This window comes from Sitodiplosis mosellana, unplaced genomic scaffold (genome assembly GCF_009176505.1).
Source record: "Sitodiplosis mosellana isolate CC-2019 unplaced genomic scaffold, AAFC_SMos_1.0 Smas_scaffold_42, whole genome shotgun sequence".
In the NCBI taxonomy this organism is placed as follows: Eukaryota; Metazoa; Arthropoda; class Insecta; order Diptera; family Cecidomyiidae; genus Sitodiplosis; species Sitodiplosis mosellana.
The window spans coordinates 498,584-517,357 of record NW_022595284.1 but is presented as its reverse complement, the minus strand read 5'-3'; the positions used below and the strand labels follow the sequence as shown (position 1 = coordinate 517,357).

The 18,774-nt window shown below is 37.3% G+C and overlaps 3 protein-coding genes across 12 annotated transcripts in view; 1 reads left to right on the top strand and 2 right to left on the bottom strand.

Annotated features, from left to right (window-relative positions):
- LOC129569750 (low density lipoprotein receptor adapter protein 1-like) overlaps positions 1 to 18,774 on the top strand; it is a 44,001-nt gene that overhangs the window by 21,921 nt on the left and 3,306 nt on the right. Inside the window, exon 2 of one of the 3 annotated variants that reach the window (XM_055448900.1) lies at positions 18,295 to 18,417. In XM_055448900.1, the coding sequence (XP_055304875.1) occupies positions 18,363 to 18,417 (55 nt within the window). In that variant the 5' untranslated portion in view covers positions 18,295 to 18,362. Of the gene's footprint in view, positions 1 to 18,065; positions 18,418 to 18,474; positions 18,709 to 18,774 lie in introns of those variants that run through there. The other 2 variants (XM_055448899.1, XM_055448898.1) reach the window with 2 other exon arrangements.
- LOC129569754 (aquaporin-11) lies at positions 833 to 4,100 on the bottom strand. Of its 7 annotated transcripts, none has more exons than XM_055448911.1 (5): positions 3,989 to 4,100; positions 2,740 to 2,928; positions 1,987 to 2,261; positions 1,697 to 1,835; positions 833 to 1,400 (listed from the first exon to the last, which is right to left on the bottom strand). In XM_055448911.1, exons 2-5 carry the CDS (start codon positions 2,909 to 2,911, stop codon positions 1,189 to 1,191), a joined length of 798 nt encoding a protein of 265 aa, XP_055304886.1. In that variant the 5' UTR covers positions 2,912 to 2,928; positions 3,989 to 4,100; the 3' UTR covers positions 833 to 1,188. The 7 variants fall into 7 exon arrangements, with proteins under 7 accessions (XP_055304886.1, XP_055304880.1, XP_055304884.1 ...); XM_055448905.1 differs by lacking the exon at positions 3,989 to 4,100 and adding an exon at positions 3,784 to 3,970 and having other exon boundaries at positions 2,740 to 3,143; XM_055448909.1 differs by lacking the exon at positions 3,989 to 4,100 and adding an exon at positions 3,784 to 3,970.
- LOC129569749 (organic cation transporter protein) lies at positions 4,429 to 13,073 on the bottom strand. 2 transcript variants are annotated; one of them, XM_055448895.1, is made up of 10 exons: positions 12,911 to 13,073; positions 8,023 to 8,195; positions 7,513 to 7,863; positions 7,177 to 7,331; positions 6,049 to 6,371; positions 5,690 to 5,912; positions 5,494 to 5,616; positions 5,204 to 5,385; positions 5,000 to 5,116; positions 4,429 to 4,821 (listed from the first exon to the last, which is right to left on the bottom strand). In XM_055448895.1, the coding sequence occupies exons 2-10, from the start codon at positions 8,163 to 8,165 to the stop codon at positions 4,738 to 4,740; spliced, it is 1,701 nt and encodes a 566-aa protein (XP_055304870.1). In that variant the 5' UTR covers positions 8,166 to 8,195; positions 12,911 to 13,073; the 3' UTR covers positions 4,429 to 4,737. The 2 variants fall into 2 exon arrangements, with proteins under 2 accessions (XP_055304870.1, XP_055304871.1); XM_055448896.1 differs by having other exon boundaries at positions 8,023 to 8,192.

Genomic DNA, 18,774 nt, shown 5'->3' with positions numbered 1-18,774 from the left:
AATGGAGCAAAATGTCGAAAATACATTATTTTTATGTGAGGTACTTGTCGGAGCATTCACTCCAATTAGAATAATAAGCCGATGTGCACAAAAGATGCCTCCTTCAAGAAAACAGCCATTTTCATGTGTAATTTGTAACAGAAATTTCGAGGAATTTAGCCAACATTTTATTATACAGCTTTCGCATTTATCGCGGGCCGAAACAGCGAGCTAGAAATGAAAAGGGCACATACACACACATTAGACGGCGCAAAAGATTTGAGGAAAATTTACGTTGAATGAAAATAAAGACGCCGGTCTGTGTGGCATACAGAAACCCATGGCATCATCGTGCATACAATAGACTCAAAGTCATAATTAAATAAAGTACACACGAGAATGTGCCTGCCATCGTCGTCGTCGCCTCCTACAATGGCATCATTGTTAATTTTATTGTTATTCTTATGATTAATTCCAAAGGTCTACGTGTACTTACAGTTGTACAGTTTGACGGTCATGCTACCCCGATTTGCCACATGTCTCCTCTTCCTCTTTCTCTTTCACTTTACATTCCTTTCCTTTTTAGGTATTTGTGTTTGTATTCATACGATAATGACACGCATTTAATTATTTATCGAATTATGTTTTGAAGCAAATTGGAGTAATTCGCTTCGAATGTCACAAGCTCAAAGCACAATGATGGTATGTAGTAGACAGACAGTTGGATGAGCGTTTGTTTGAGCTACAGCAACAAATGGCCTTTTGATCATATCATAGCATCGCTGCAATTCCATTCCAAGTGGCGACAATCGCATTATGCGCGTTGTAAATTGAAACAATTTAACAATTGTGCTCTTAACAGAAATGTTTTATTATGGAATTTCATTGCGAACCGAAAAAGAGTATACGTATGGAAAACAATAGCAAAATAGCCTAAATTGCACTAATTCGACTTACTCATACGAATTTGTAATTAAATTCCCTCTCGTTGTGTGTATATGGATGTTGTAAGCTAAAATTATGTTCGCACCCATTTTCACAATCGATTTGAATGGGGTGTGAGCCAGCGCTATGATATATGTGTAATGGGGATCCGATTTCGAAAATACAAAGCTTAAATTAAGCGCAGCATTGTGCAATATAGTGCATTTGGCTCAAAACAAAACAAAAAAACAAATATAGAACTAAAAGGGATAGAATTGTATAAAATTAATCGGCTTTCGGTTTTAGTTTTGCCAAACTCTCCTCGCCAACGAGCTTCTTAATTACATCATATTTATACAGCACTACGGATAGGAGAGCCCCAGTGCATGCACCACACCAATAAACAATAATATGATCGATATTGCTATAACCGCTGCAGCCCCACTTGAGCGCCGTGGCCAATATCGGATTGAAATAACCGCCGGAATAATTGAAAGCTGCAAATAGAAATGGAAATAAAGAGGTTGAGTGAGTGAGCAATGGAATGAGAATCATAGCACAAAATGTACGAGGTAAACATAGAAAATATTCTGTATGCGTCTTTGCTACGTGCCAACATCATCAAATTGAGTACAAGTTGATTGCTGAAAATTGATTTCATCGATGAAATCGAATTGATTACGTGTATCAGCACTGCGTAGCAGCAACACACACATACACAAAAAATTATAATATAAAGTAAAAAGCGAAAATGTTATTAAATATTTCGAAGTGCATTGGAGTATTGCTTTACCCGCGACAACAAGGCCAGTCCCGATGAACGAATCAATGAATGCTGCATGCCTCATTCCCAAATCAGCTATCGTTCGTGACGCTAGTCTGCATAGCAATGTTGCAAAACCTTCGATAAATGCGCCCAAATAAGCATTCACCTAAAATGGTACACACAAAGTACATATTAGTCGTTCAAACACAGCCGATTTCGATGGAAATCTTTTATCTCTCCCTTTCTCTCGTTCCCAATTACTCTGTGTGAGTGTGAGTGTGTATATTTGTGTTTGTATATTCACTTGTGCCGCTTACTTGCAAATCGGTTGTACAACTTTCAAAGGCGCGATTCTCGTGTGTGTGAGCGAATTCAAACCACCAGAAGATTTGCACAAAACGGTAGACACAGCAGCCACCCATAAGCTGAGCAAATGTTTTCAACAATACCAGACGCAACGACGTATTTCCCTGGATCCAATCTTCCATCTGCACGTAGCAGCAGGCAGTTGCATCGCCCCAGACCATTGACCACAGAATCGTCAAAAAGAACAAAAATATCGCATAAGCCGCGATACCGAAATTATCGGCGACTGAAGTATGTTAATAGGTTTTGAGGTTTTTGCATTGTGTTGTGCATATAAGCAGATAGAGTCGAATCAACCGCCAAAAGAGAGATGCGGCAAAATGGAGAGCGAGACGGCATGTAATAGAAGAATAGACCAGGGCTGGAATTCTAAGAATTCCACCAAAATCGTTCGGAATTATTTTTTTCGTACATAAGACCATATTGGAGTGAAAGAGAGAGATTCCACTATTTTTCAGCTCTCCACCGGAATTATTCCGATAACTCAAGGAAGAGTGGATTGTGTGAGAAATAATACCGGTGGGACGCTGAAAAATAGTGGAATCTCTCTCTTTCACTCCAATATGGTCCTATGTACGAAAAAAATAATTCCGAACGATTTTGGTGGAATGACTTAGAATTCCAGCCCAGAGAATTAATTTGAACTTGAATGGTTTTTGCATTGTTTGTTTGTTTGTTCGTCTGCTTGTGTCGGCCACACTCACCAATAATCAGTTCGAAGCAGCAGCTACACAGTTCGGCAGCCGCAATCGCTTCATACAGTAATTCCTTCACGAGACATGATTTAACCGTTCGCGACACAACAATTCGTGCAATCGCTGCAAGCAGACAGCACAAGCCAATAAATGAGGCACTGATCGCCAATGCCGTATTCATTTCGGTAAAGCTTTTTACTGTCGACGTCATTTTTTGTTGTTGTTATTATTGTAGCCGTCGTAGTCGTAGTCGCCGTTGTCGTTTGTGTTGATGTTTGATTTTCACGAAAAAAGAGAAATTACAGAAAGAATTCTCGTATATTTTGCAAGCCACACAAATGATTGGCACTTTGACGCAATACACAGGGAACGGATTCGTGCAACGAACAAAAAAATATATACCAAGGCAAGATCTGGTCAAGGGGGAAGAGAATGATGAAACATTTTTTGTTTGTCTATTCACGGTTTTCAGCTCATAATAATTAGTTCATTAGATTTGATGAGTCATAACACTTTTTATGTACAGTTTTCGTATATATTAATAATGAGCAGCAGTTGCTATGGTTCTTAAATCAGCGCGTAGAGTTATGATGTGATAAAATTCGTGCATTATTCAAGCTATGAATTTCCAAAGAAATGTTTGCATTTTACCAGTGTATCAACACCATGATGATGATGTAGGAATGCAAACTGTTTGCATACACCGTTTTGAAATGATATGCCCTACTTTGAATACTCAGAACACTAACAATGAGCACTCTCTGATTTCTCTCTCTCTCACTTTAACTCACACTCTTTCTCTCTCGCCTTGTGTATCAATTCCAATTTACAAGCTGTTGATATGAACGATGCTATTATAGTCTCGATGGTGTCAATTGATTCCAATTGCTGTTAATGTGTGTGCATACACTGAATGACGGAAAATTATGCAATATGAAACTGTATGGCATTGAACTTCAGAAATGATGACGCTTTTAGTTCCAATCTATTTTTATGCAAACTAGGAGTATTTTCAATTGGTACAAAGGCTCTTTTTTCTACTGATTTGCTCACTATAATTACGATTTTTATGTATAAAATACACTCAGTATTTTGTTGGCACAATCAACTTGTTGATATTCCGATAAATTCACACTTTTCAACGATTCCACCAGATTTTTTTAATCAATTTTTTCTTTCGAAATACTGATTAAACCCACAGACAGCTGGTTGCCTTCGTGATTTCTACGTTTAAACTAAAAAAAAATGTTTTACTCACACTATTTGTGGTCTCGTATACAACAAGTCTCGCCGTTGAACGAGATGCGATCACATCTTGCATTATATCACGAGCATCACTTAGCGCATGCGTTCACACAGCCCAGCACTCGATCGCTCAACTCAATTTAGCACATTAAAATTGGTTTGAGGTTGAAGTCGAAGTCGTCTACACACTATTTACATCATTGTCTACACTAACAACACATCAGTCGACGAGGAGATTTCATTAATTTTTAAATCTAATAATTCAGGAATGAAACGATGTGAACGAGTGAGCACATTGCTACCGACAATTGTGTTGTTTATAAATAGGCCGAATAAAATGTAGTTTCATTTTGATTGATGACGATAAATTGAATCAAAACAAATACGATTGACTTGGCAAATGTAAAAGCCACTGAAAATATATAAACAACATAATAAAAGAACGTTTAATAGTTTTGTTATCAGTTAAGTACATTTATTGAAAAACTCTGAATGGCGTATTGTGTATGTGTGTGTATGTGCAATATGCACCAATTAAAAAACTAACCAATAGTTTACACAGATTACACAGATATATATATATATATATATGTATATATAAAACGGTTTGATGATTTTTTGTTCTTGTTGCAAAAATATTCATCACAATGTTGTAAGAACATTTTCTATATTACTAAGAATCTGATGAACTATGACCAACTTTGAACAAAGGTTTTAATAGCTGTTCAAGTTTTTGCATGTATTTTGAATACATGTCGCTTCTTATTTCATCGGGGAGTTTACACTCAAGTGAATATCGGCAATATCTGCGTCATCATATCCCCCGATTCGTTCAGCTTCTTCCGCCTGCCAAGGAAATTGATCGGAAAAATGAACCGTATCCGTATGAATATTAAGAAAATTCATTTAAAAAACAAAATTTAATTTCAAAGTAGAAATTCACCTGAATTACTGAATTACTACACTTTAGGAGAATTAAATGTAATAATAATTAAATCTGAAACAATATCTCTCTCCCACTTACCGTGTCGGGTAGTTTTCTTCCAAAAGTTTCGGGTAGAGCGAGAGCAAGCAACCCGGCAAGCATGGAAACTCCTCCGAATAACAGGAGCGGCAAAGGTATTGTCGGATAATAATTATTCTATGGAGCAAATTCAACGTACACATAATACAATGTTAGAATATTCGAGTGGTGTTGAGTGCATATTTCAAAATTGCAAGAACTTACTAAGAGTGGTACAAATGGTGCAATTAGAGCACCGAAACGAGCGACGGTCGAAGCGGCTCCAACTCCTATCGACCGAATTACGGTAGGTAGCATTTCAGCCGTATGAACGTATGACGTTGAGAATGCCGATGTGATACCCAGCTTTCCAAGCAGGAACAGCATGACCAAGAGCCAAGTATTTTCTGCAGCAACAACAACAGCATGAGCAAATAAGAACAACAAATTCATGAAAAATAATGAGAAAATTCACAGAGCAAACCATGTGCCACAATTGAATTTTCCATATTTACCGTGCGGTACAAATCCACCAGCGACACAGGTGAAAGCACACAGGAGTAATGAACCGGCCAATGCCCATCGTCTTCCAATTTTATTCATCGCAATCCAAGATAGTGTGTAACCAGGAATTTCAACTGTAAAATTGCAGGATTTTGTATTCAACCGATGCACCAGCTCACATAGCATATTCATTATATTGCTACTTACCTAAGCACACGAGTATAAAGTTCACATACTTGTTGCCACTCAAGCTCGTCGAATTCAACGATAATCCGTAGAATACAAAAGCATCGGTCGCCCAAATGAAGAACAGTATCAAGCCACGTAACACGAGTACTCTTGAACTTAAAACCTCTTTAAATGTTCGCCATACCTCGTGATGTTCATGCTCTTTATCAACCTCTTCTAATTCTTTTTGCTTGCTGGCTTCCTATTATTTGAATTCGTTTCAAACGAGGGAGAGAGAGAGGAAGAGAGGGTGAGTGAGAGAGAAAGAACAAAAAACGAAACAGTGAAATTTCATCATTTAGCTGGAGAATTGCAGTAGGGAGTTACATTACACATACAGTTTCACTGTGCGTTGGTGATTCTAATTCAAATTGCCGTAACATTTGTTCCGATAATTCGACACCATTCACATGAGCTGCTTTCTTGATGATTTTTCGAGCTTTTGAATAATCTTTGCGTGCCAACAGCCATCGTACCGATTCAGGCACGATCCAATAATAGCCAATGAATATCAACGGTGGCACCGAAACGAGCAACTGCAGTATAACCCAGTCGGGATACAGCCAAAATATCAATCCAACTAATGCTTCACCCACCGAATAGAAGTAATTCAGGATAATGCCAGACATTTCACGTTTTTTCGGTCCAACCATTTCAACACCTAGATGGATACAATATTAAATGCATAATTGAATGAACGGATCGATAATAACACACAAAAAACTGAATACATATCCGTCGATGCTCATGGGATTGAGGTGTGTCGGAGAAAAAAAAACATTGCGTGCAGTCGCCGCTTAATGAAAATATTTGGATTAAGTTACAAAGCAGCAACAACAAAAGGTGTGTACATGTGTGGAATGACGAACAATAAACGCACTCGCTCTCGCCCTCTTTCTCTCTCTGGCTGGTCGACCACCTCCCAATTCGGTGTGCATGGGAATAAGTTGCGTGCCAGCACAATCACGTCAAATGGAAAATTCAAAACATTATACATAAATAAACGGCGGAACACTCCCTCGACAAGGAATTCCCACTTTATCCCAATGGTTCAGTCTCTCTCGCTTTTTTATCGGAATTACATCCCTTGCGTTGTGTTTGAGGTCAACTAAATTACAGTAATCACGCTTCATCGACGCATTCCAAACGGTGTTGCGTTGTTATTTACAAAATACATGTTTATCATGTTTACAGTCGGCACACACCTTCGATAGAGTAGACTAACTAATTATTCGTAAACATACAAGAGGTGGATTGTAACATGCTCACTCATTCATTCACTCACACTCGTCCTCTCCACCTCTTTCTCTCTTTCACATTTTCACTTCACATGTCTAACAAAACACACCATTCATTTGCTGCTTGTGATATGAAAATTACCGTACGGGGAAAATGAATTGATTTTTACACAAAAACTAGACAAAAAATCAACAAGAAAATAGAAAAACAAAATAAAAATTAAGTACCAATGATAAAGGCCAATGGGAATACCCCTGACGTCCCGACCGCATTTAAATAAGCAAAGAAAACGAATGAAGTGTAGTTGCTGGAAATAGCCTGGCCGATGCCCGTTATGGCCATGAAAATGGTCGACAATATAAATATTATTTTACGACCATAGCTAGAAATACAAAAAAAGGGAAGAGAAAAGCATCACAATAATAAACTCACATGCTCATGATAGGATCGTTTTCTGTTATTTGATTGGGTTTTAAACATCTGGATTAGCAGCCCGTATTTAGAATGAGCAACGAAAAAAAACGAGTGCATATAAAAACGAAATCGTTTTTTCATGAACTTACTTGTCGGCTAGGACGCCAGCTGCTGCAGACCCAGTGACGATGCCCGCGAAATGGGCCGTACCCACCAATGCCAATAAGTATTGATTTTCCATGCACGTTATCGACCAGTCTTCGACAATGGTTCTTTCATATTTGTCGTACACCCAGCGATTGCACTTAATCACATTTTTAACCGGTAGTTCGCGCCCACATATATACGTTGAGTTGCCATCGGTTGATGGTAAATCGTATCGTTTGCATTGTTCAGGTGTAAATAATCCCGACGAATCAGTGGTGCCCGGTACAACAGCGCTCACCCATGGTTCGTCGTAATTCGGATTATTTGCATCATCACAACCGGGAACAAAGCATCTTTTTGTTTATGCCACATAGAGAAAACACCAGAAAAAGAACAAAACAAAACAAAACAAAACAAAGCAATCAATTTAAATTAGCCGAAAATGCCTCATGTTGCGACTAGTCATATGCAAATAAATTGTGTGGTCGTCATTTAAACACAATGTTACATACCGATAATTTGGGATGCCAGCTGTGAAAACGTACGATAAAGAATTGGCGGCTCCAAAAAGTACTGGCAAGCAGAGCAGCAGATAATTTGTTTGTTGATACCTTCCAAACTGCCCGATCTCTTCCAATATTAAATCGAAATCCATAATTTAATCGCTCGTCGATGCGTTCCGCTACTGTGGATAATGGACGTGTGTGTGTGTGTGTGTATGGATGGTGGCCGGCAGGGAGGGGAGCATAACAGACACGAACAAAACAAAGCAGAAGAGAGCAAATAGAAAAGAACGGAGAGAAAAAAAAACAGAAAATTTAATTCGAATGTTATATAAAATTAATTGCCATCACTTGGACATGCATAATTTTAATAAGTTGGCTGATGTGCAAAATAAACTGCAGCGAGTGCACATCATTTTCAAAGCGTTAATACAGTTCAGCGGAAATGTAAATAAATTAATCAGAAACGCGATAAATGTTGCTGGCTTTTTGGCCACATTGAATAATAACATGGCTGCTGTGCACTCGCCCTCTCACTCACACGTTACAACTGAATGATGATCGTGGTTTATATTCGAAATAAATAAATAAAACGATGGTGAATTGTGGGAAAAAACATAAACCATCACCATCACCATCACCATCACCATCACCACCACCACTACCCTCAGTTTTGCGCTTCACTTGTGCACACTTAATTGTTTTGATTTGATTTGATTGATTGCTCGATAAATTGATAATTGATGGACTGTTGCTGACGATTTTCGCTGTTGCAAAATTGTTGGAACTCTTCTCGCTTATCGATTGCTAACTACTATACCGGAATTTATATATATGCGTTCATATTTTAAAAATGAGCCGCAGCAAAAAATAAGATAATTTTCACAATAGTTCAATGATATTCCCGTTCCTCTCTCTCTCTCTCTACATATATCTCTGCCTCTCTCGTAATATCGAGGAAAATCGCGTGTACTTTTGATGAATCGAAATTGAAGCTGACAACTTCGACTCGTTAAATTGACTGAAATTATGATTGATGCCAGGCATTAAAACGGAACAATTAAGTTGCAACGTTGATTTTAGACAAAATAGCTGTTGGCTGATTTGCGTCACTTCACCAATGACAATATAAATTTTCGAACGCTCGAAGGTATCGAAACACAAAAATAACATGTAAAAATCAATATTGCATACCCTCCTTTCCATGACTTTAAATGATTTTTCCATCTCCATTTTTAATATCAATCTCGGTGTGTTTGTTTGTGCGTGCAGTGTGATATCGATTGACAATGGACATTGAAAATGTTTCAAATCATTTTGGTGGAAACGGCAGCGGTGGCATCAACGAAAAAATAACGACAATGACAACAACAGCAGTAGCAGTCGTAGCGGTTCTACAAGCATTGGATGTCCCTGTACACTCATTTTTCTACCGTTTTCAAAATTCGCTAGCTCGAAAATGTACATATAAAGTGCGGCAGTAATTTATGGCAATAAATTTTGATTTATTTGCAAATCATCGTTTGGTTTGACGTGCAACACTCGCTGTAATCGTTTATTGTCTCTCATGATTTAAACAAAGTCACGGCTCGTTTATAAAATGCGAAGGTAGAAGGTCTCATTCTTTTATTCTTTCTTTCGAGAATGTATGTGTGTTTGTATTCTGTCAAATGCTGGCTTTTTAGATAAATTTGATTAGAATGGGTCGAATGATGCAACGTTGATAGCGATAAAACGGTGAAATTTCACTTTTATGGCCAAAGTCACCTTTGCTTACTTGCTCTGAACACACAATGAACAAACTGATGTCTGACGCTGACAAAATGTAACTGAATTTACTTCTTTGAGAAATGGCGAATATCATTCAAGAAAGCAGTTCTAGGCGGTATATTCTAGCAGAATTCGGAGAACAATGCCACAAAGCTTTATATTCGAAATATGATTTTACTTATAGGATTTGAAGCAACAAAAAAAATATTGTCGCCTTGTGTGGCATAATATAATTTAAAAAAAATTGAAAAAAATTAAAAAATTAAATTTTTTTCAAAACTTGAAACTTGATTAAATTAAAAATTGAAATTTATTTATTTATTTATTTCACCGTCTAATCACAGACTGAATAACATTATACAATTCATTTACAATTTGACAAGCAGTGAGATACTCCCGAATCGAATAGCCTAGCCACCAGCCCTAATGACTTCGAAGTGGCGCTCTGCGGCCTCCGACCGTGACCACCACTATTCACTATACATACAATTCTTCAAAAATACTGTTGTCTAAATTGAACACATTTCTACTAAATATTTGCCTTGATGCCGAGTCCAAAAACGATTGCTTCACTTTGTTAAAATTTCTACACGCTACAATAAATGGCAGAAATGGTTGGCGGCCATTGGCCAGTGGCTGTGTTGGGAAATTTATGGAATAGCAATCACACATCGTTTGTTCGGGTGATTAGAAAAGTGATGTGATATTTTGCGTAATAGTACAGGTGACTGTCTAAAATGCCCAACCGAATGGAGTGGTTTTTTTTTTCATTAAAATAAAATGAAAACAAACCCGCATTTACCAATTTATTTGAAAACACAACCTGCAGCAGCACAACCAACTACAACAACAGCAAGCAAAAAATGAGTCGGTTACAATGGTCGGCTCGACCATTACAATTATGGCTCATAAGTTTCAAATTCTGTCCGGACGTTGAACATGGATTTGGTCAAACGATATTGTTTCTGTTTCTGTTTCGAATCTGTGTGGAAAATATTCTTGTGTGGAAAATAGCAAGGTCAGGCGGTCAGGTGGGTGGTAATTTGATATTCGAATATCGACAAACTTGACGTCTTGATTGATTAAAATCGGGTGAACGACACATTTCCGTCGACTGAAATTTAATATCGATGATATTTTCGGTGAATGATTACCCTTTATTTTTCTTATCTCTTGCGCCATTAAAAAATTGAATAAAGATAAAAATCGTTGATTTAGCGATTTCATGCGATAAGCACTGTTGAACGTGTCCATTTATTAATTCTTATTTAATACCTATCAATTAAGCAGCTTGCTATCGCGATTCAGAAAATTTTCAACGCGTAAAATTCTTGAGTGTCAGTTTGTGGAATGCAGGCGATCCAATTATCGTTGAGACATTCGATTAATATTCATTAAGACACATCGTTCAACTTGCAACATTGTCCTCTGTTTGAAAGAAGAAGAAAAAGCAGATTTTCTTTCCATCTCTGTCTTGTGTTTAGTCTTGTAACCGTAGAAACGATAGAGTATCGAAATTAATTGGCCAGCATCACGCCAACAATTAGAACCACTTAAGCATCGGTTGCGCGCGACCTTGCTTTTATACGCTTTCACAAACTTTATGCTCAAAACACACATAATGCTTCATGCTTGGAGCCGCAAGCTTGCTGGCAATTGGGTAACCGGACAAAATTCCCGAAAAAAAAATTCCCGATTCACAAAATTCCCAAAACGAAATTCCCGAAAAAAAATTCCCAAAAAAAAATTCCCGAAAAAAAATTCCCGAAACGAAATTCCCGAAGACAAAATTCCCGAAAAAAAATTCCCAAAAAAATATTCCCAAAACGAAATTCCCGAAAAAAAATTCCCGAAGACAAAATTCCCGAAACGAAATTCCCAAAAAAAATTCCCGAAGAAAAATTCCCGAAACGAAATTCCCGAAAAAAAATTCCCGAAGACAAAATTCCCGAAACGAAATTCCCAAAAAAAATTCCCGAAGACAAAATTCCCAAAATAAAATTCCCGAAGACCAACAAATGATGGCAACCGGGGCATAAACAACGCTACGGCTTCGCATCGCTGTCGCCAACTGGTGCTACACTCACACATAATGTCAAAATCAATGTCAAATTCGTCAACACCAGAGTGGAAAAGTTTCCATTCAGTGTGTGTAGTACATGTGCTAGCACCAGTTGGCGACAGCGATGCGAAGCCGTAGCGTTGTTTATGCCCCGGTCGCCATCATTTGTTGGTCTTCGGGAATTTTGTCTTCGGGAATTTAATTTTGGGAATTTTGTCTTCGGGATTTTTTTTTTTGGAATTTCGTTTCGGGAATTTTTTTTTGGGAATTTCGTTTTGGGAATTTTGTCTTCGGGAATTTTTTTTCGGGAATTTCGTTTCGGGAATTTTATTTTGGGAATTTTTTTTAGGGAATTTTGTTTTCGGGAATTTCGTTTCGGGAATTTTTTTTCGGGAATTTTTTTTTGGGAATTTTTTTTCGGGAATTTTGTTTTGGGAATTTTGTGGATCGGGAATTTTTTTTTCGGGAATTTTGCCCTGGAATCCAATTCATGAATGGAAAGTTTTCTCAATCGATACGGAGTCGGCAGTTGCTCGAGTACAGAACATGTGGTTGGGAATATGGATAATATTACACAACACGTGCGTTATGCCCCGGTTTTTTCCGCCACTGCACAACAAACACATACACAGCATTTTGCATTTAAAGCGTGCAAGGGATAAACTCGTAGCTTGCGCAAAAGAATATCGGAAATCAATCATCACCTTGATTGCTAGTTTTTTCACTTGTAATGGACATTCTATGAATGCCCTATACCACGTAATGCACTTACTACAGGTTGTAGTCACACACACAAATTTTTTCACTTTTATCTTGATTACGACGCCACACACGCTATTTTTAATCTCTCTTTCATTACGTTAACTGTACGCAAATTCGTATTTTTAGCATGGAATCAGCTTTTTTTTTGTCTCTTTTTCCACGCAGTAACACCGCGAATTTACTAAAATTTTCACCGAAGCAAACAACAACAAAGAGATAGAAAAAATCTCGACACAAACAGCGTCAAATCAGCGTAATGCTGATTGAGAGACTAAGAAAAAAAGAATGAATTGTTCTCGTTACTTGTGACTTTGACAGCAATTGTTGCTTGGCATCAGACAGTCGGCTTCGTGAGATCGGAATAACTAAGGTAAAAATAATGAAAAAAGAAACACAACACTGTGAATGCAGGAGAAGTTATACTTTGCCAATGAACAGAATGCAAACGATGCCGCTAGTCAATGAAAACAACCGTACCTAGAAACACTTGAGTATTACGATACCACCGAAACAATCAGTTGCTTGATTTTTCCAATACGTTCTCACTTGTTTGATACAAAAAAACCAATACACAATTTCATTTGTTTACTTTGTTGGCTGAAATGACAATTCATTTATTTATCAAAGTTTGTTTTGATTCATATGTTCGTATTGTATAAGACAGCGTTTCATGAGCCACAACTTACTCGATGCCAAGAAGCGTGTATTAGACCACAACGCAAGTCACCAATACCAACGCCCCGAACCGATCGACACCGTTGAATTGAATTCAAATTTCCGTATAAATTTGATGCACGCCACGAGTCAACAGAATCGCTCTCGTTCGATGTGTGCGTGAGATAGACATACACGCAAGTGTCCGATTTGTTGTATGGCAAATCGGTAGCGTTGTTATCATGACACCCGTATGGAAATGATTATGGACTGTTTTTTCAACACAACAATGACAAAAATACAGAAAATCTGCGATGACAAACACACACCTGGTTTTAACGATAGAAATGTGATTTATACCACTATATTGAGCTACTGTATAGCCGTTTTTGATGTTTACTTAATGTTTGATATTAAAATTTAATACAAGTCCGCCAAAACAATTGAATTTCATCCAAAGTTTTTTTTCCCGATAAACTTAAACAGTTCCAAAGCGAATGTTGTGCGTTGAATTTACAGGCGGGAGCGAACGATGTTGATGTTACGAGTATGCGTTCAGCATAAAGTATGTACGTAAATCGCATAGAATGTGCTTTCTGCAAAATGGAAACGGCTGCGCATCGGCACGCAACGTATCTGTGCGGTTGATGTTAGACCAACTTCTTGAGTTGACATCGAAATTCATTCGGTAACAGAAGAGGCAACCAGTTCATGTTTTTTGCCACGATTTCATTTCTGTTTCGTGTTGAATGATTTAATCTGCTGCCGACGCTGTCGTGATGTGCGAAGCAGCGGTGTTTGAAAAAAAACCTGAAACTCAAACAATAACATGGAATTATTTGCAATTTGCCACATCGGCTAATTTAACTGTACACGAAAATGTGGCAAACAATGTGTGTATATCTTTCTGGATTGATCATGATTATCGTCATTATAATGTAAATGTGTTTTCAGTAAGCAATTAGCTTGAATTTGTTCGGTTGTTGAGCGGAGCTACAATTCTCTCTCTTTCACAAATATGCAAATTATCTCACGTGACAATGTATTGAACTATCGAAAATGTTAAAGCCACATATTCTCTGGAGCAGAACAGGTTTGAAATGCTATTCATATTTATATAAAGGCATGATCCGATATCTAGAATGTTTTTATTGAGTCATTTGCATTTTCCATAGCAATGGAATCTTGCGGTTTAATCAAGACGTATCACACACTCTTCCCCATTTCATTTCTCGAATCTCTTAAGTTGCATGTGCTTACTGATTGATGCATGAATGCAAATGGCTTTATTGTTGTTCGTCGCCCGTCGCCGAGTCAACGACGTTTACTTCACTCGGGGTAATTGTGATAAATGACAATTTTATTGACACCAGGTAACAAAATGCATTTGCATGGCAAATGAAAACGTTAGAGGGGTGTGAAAAGGCAAAATGAATACCCGCATTAAAATAAGAACGATGGACTCAAGTATAAACAGAGATTCTCGTAAGACAAGAAAAACATCGACATTCTTGCAATTTTTACTCTTTTGTAATTCCTAGGGGATTCATGCCAAATTTTATTTAGCAAAATCTATTTGTATTATTTAAATCATGTAAAATTCACGCTAGATTTCAAATATTTTGTATTATTTCCCGAATGCGTTGTTATTGTTCATATTCACCTTGAACAATATGTTCTGGAAGTGGGTTTTGGTGGATCCTCAGGATCGTTCAAAACTGCTCCCGGTTCTGGAAGTGGGTTTTGGTGGATCTTCAGGATGGATCAGACTGGGTTTGACAATGCCCTGGCCCATCCTGAGGATCCACTTCCAGAACCAGGAGCGGTTTTGAACAATCCACAGGATCCACCAAAACCCATTTCCAGAATTTTTGAAGCGATAATGACGACAACAGATTGGACATGGTTCTGCTGACAGTCGGTTTATTGAACAAAATTGAGCAAAATTGAAATTATGCATACATATCTGTTTAATATGTTGAAACATAAACAAATTCATATTATTTGTTCATATTTTAAATATGGAAATTGGCGTGAGTCCCCTAGTGTAATTCTGCCATAAAATTCTAATTCGAATTCAATATTTCCAATTCTACGGTATTAGATCTAATCTAAGATGATAAGTTTTATTTTCGTAGCACTCTAAGTCATAGAATGTTCTATCATTTATCGTGATTAATTTCGATTCTATTTTCGAATTGAAGCCAGGTGACTTGCTTTCAAGGAGGCACATTTGGGATAAACCGTATTCGTTGATAGAGGTGAAATTCAATTCAATATTTGATATATAATCCGAAATTGCTTTAGTGTGACTCTTCCCATTACGTAAGCCCGTATTGTTGCAGATGCTAGTAAATGCAATGTAATATTTTATTGATGAACGTGTTTATGTTCGTAGCAATTTGAGAAAATTAAGTTATCACACACAACAATGTCGTTAACTATTTTCACAAGTCAACTCGTGTGCCCCATTTGAGCAGATAACAACAATTGTATTGTTATTGTTATAATGTATTGCGTGATCTATTGCACAGTGAATGTAAATGGTTTTTGGCTCGGCTGAAACATCACCTAATGCAGAACCAAGATAATTCCAATCGAATAATTTCCATTTGATTCAATTCACATTTGCCATACAAAATTAATCAAACTTAATCGGTTTCATTTGAATGCGTTTGTTGAGCAGGTCATAAACGGATAAAGTGACTAAGAAATCACTATATACTTGTGTATATATAGATGCATTAGTATACGTAGATAGTTGAATGGAAGAGAATAGAGCTGAATAAATCTAAATGAAAATGAAACCAGGGCGACTAGTTAAGTTCATGTGCATGACCCCAACAAATCATGTGAATAGACCATAAATAATGATGCATAATTTATTCAATAATTCATTCGATTGAAATATTCCGTTTTCAAGTGAATTCACTGGGAGCAGCACCACACTTCCCAGGCCATTGGATTATTTAGATTTGCAAAGTAAGTCACGCCTAGACTTATTGCGTATATAATAATGCGAATATAGATTACGATGCGTATACGTAGTTCAGGAAAGTGATAATGTTTGTGATCTTTGACAATAATATTATTGTTGTTCAGTGAATATTATTTGCTTGAGACGTTGTAATTAGGACTTATCTTCGCATTATATTGTCGTCTAAAGGTTCTTTGTTTTTCTGCTCTCTTTTAATGGCGCCCCAAGGGAGTATCATAAATCAGATCCTATTTATATATTCGCTCTGCGATTTCAACTTTGATGGCTTTAGCATGCAAATTAAACGATGCTCGCCGTCAATAGATTGCACCATTCACTTTCGTTAAAAGTAAATGATTGCCAAACATTTGATGGAAAAAGTCTAATTATTCCATTGCTGGATCATTATGCTCCTTTTCAATGGGTTCCGTCAATTTTCAACGCATCCATTTCGCCCTCCACTTGAACCTCGCATCACAATACCTTTCGACACCATTTTTTGTCTGCCTTCTTGACCCGACAACGTCAAATTCAATTGGTGGAGCTTCTAACAAAAACCCGAATTATTTTTTTAATCAATGCCAGTTATTCAATTAACGACGAGCAATGTTCGCACGTCGCGTCGTTCAAAGGTACCAATTGAATACAACCATTGTTTGGTAGAGATGCTGCATCACAACATGTGTTCAATATATTTGCGACGTGTTTCACTCAATAAGTGTGTGGCTGTGTGTTTTTTTTCTATCATCGGTAACATCGTTGCATGTTTCTAATTAAAATGGTCAGTGTCACCCGACAAGATACTGTCATACGATTACAAGGGACAAAACGACGAATGTCAATCGGAAACGAGCACAAAAAAAGGGTATCGAAATCCATTACGTACATTGATCCAATTGTTCACATCAAACAAAGGTCCATGATGAAAATCAAACCGTTTTCTCCATGGATGCGATGGCACCTCGGCACTTTAGCTTTTAATTACGGTTTCGTATGCCAATCACAAAACCTGCTCTCACATTTTTTGTGTCACTTGATTCGAACAATGCCATGGTATTGGTCGGTGATTTCCAATATTCTAAATTGGTGATGAAATGTCCGTAAGATATTACCAAGAGATAGAGATAGGGACACATATACACACTAGAAATGCATCGATTTCAACATTTCAAGCATGAAACAAATTACATTAGTGTGTCTGTATATATATGTTTTGCGCACATTTTCTGACGCAATAATAGAGATTGAGCGTACGATATGCTCTGTTGGACACGTTTTTATCCCATTATTTGCATCCTACATTTCCTTATTCCATCAACCAGTTATATATATTGCAAATGCTCTTTCATGCACTTTGCAATACAAAGCTCAACACAGCAATCTTGTTGGATTTAATGGACTCGATTTCAAATCAGCTGTTAAATTACAAACGATTCACTTGGTTTATTCAAACCGAAACATACACAAGAAAATGATGCATGACTTCAACTGATAATTAATGGATTTGTGGAAGAGTTGTGCAAAGAAAAAAGTATATACAATTTATGGAGATTTTGCGCTTAAATTATTATAGCATACGCAACTCTGAACCAAAAAGAAAATATTATGGTAGCACAACACAAAAAGCGTACACACAAACACAAAACAACATAAGGCATTCCGCCGACTGTGAAGAATAACAGTTAAAGCGCGCCCGCTCACTCAGCATGATCGCATCAATACACACATGCACACAAAAACACGAACGAAAATCGGCTCACACGGTTTTTGTAACGCACACACCATACAAAAACAGCTGCGATCAGTATAGTCGATTGAAAAGCAGCGCGCATTTTCATTTTAAACGTAAAGCGCAAGCATTATACACTTTAGACTGTAAACAAATGTTCTTGTGAACAGTTCGTCGTGGAACATTCTCTCGGAAGAAATTCGTTCGTGATTTGCATGTAAATTTCTCTGGTTCTCAAGTTGATTTTAATAAATCAAAAAGCGTTGCAAAAAGTTTTCATTTGAAGGGAGTAAAAGGAGTGACGAGAAAGAAAAAATTGAACAAAAACGCAAACTTTTCTATAGTTTTTTTTTTCTTCATCTTTTGGCCGTTAAACAAAATAAAACTGTAGCAGCATGTCCAAAGTGGCATTGTACTTTCGCCGATGGAAAAATTATACGCGGCAAAAAAGTAAGTGTAGTTTTTTTCCATTGTGATACACTGTGGCACACAGCAGTTAATCACTCTCTTTGGGGTTCAATTTTTGTCGGATTCCGATGCGGTTTGAGAGTTCGTGTGTTTTTATCAGTTATTTTTGCCGACAGTAACATTCGTCACCGAATCTCTTAACGTAACGAGCCACAAAAAAAACCCATCGGAAGCGGTCAAAGATCACATCATTTTATCATCATCCAAATATACTGATGTACAGTCTACATAGTGGTCCGTTTCGAATGAGACACAAACGATGGCGTGCAAAGTGTAAAATAAATAATCATCACTTTTGATACTTGCATCGAATGTGCGCAATTAAAGATATATATTTAT

What these genes read in the sequence shown, in the direction of transcription:
- LOC129569749 (XM_055448895.1), bottom strand. Translation starts at nt 8,165, where the DNA reads ATGGATTTCGATTTAATATTGGAAGAGATCGGGCAGTTTGGAAGGTAT. An exon ending in CACCAACGCACAGTGAAACT is followed by an intron (nt 5,913 to 6,048) that starts GTATGTGTAATG and finishes TTCAAATAATAG; the next exon opens with GAAGCCAGCAAGCAAAAAGA. An exon ending in GAAGAAAACTACCCGACACG is followed by an intron (nt 4,822 to 4,999) that starts GTAAGTGGGAGA and finishes TTTCCTTGGCAG; the next exon opens with GCGGAAGAAGCTGAACGAAT.
- LOC129569754 (XM_055448905.1), bottom strand. Translation starts at nt 2,941, where the DNA reads ATGACGTCGACAGTAAAAAGCTTTACCGAAATGAATACGGCATTGGCG. An exon ending in CTGCTTCGAACTGATTATTG is followed by an intron (nt 2,262 to 2,739) that starts GTGAGTGTGGCC and finishes AACATACTTCAG; the next exon opens with TCGCCGATAATTTCGGTATC. An exon ending in GTTGTACAACCGATTTGCAA is followed by an intron (nt 1,836 to 1,986) that starts GTAAGCGGCACA and finishes GTACCATTTTAG; the next exon opens with GTGAATGCTTATTTGGGCGC.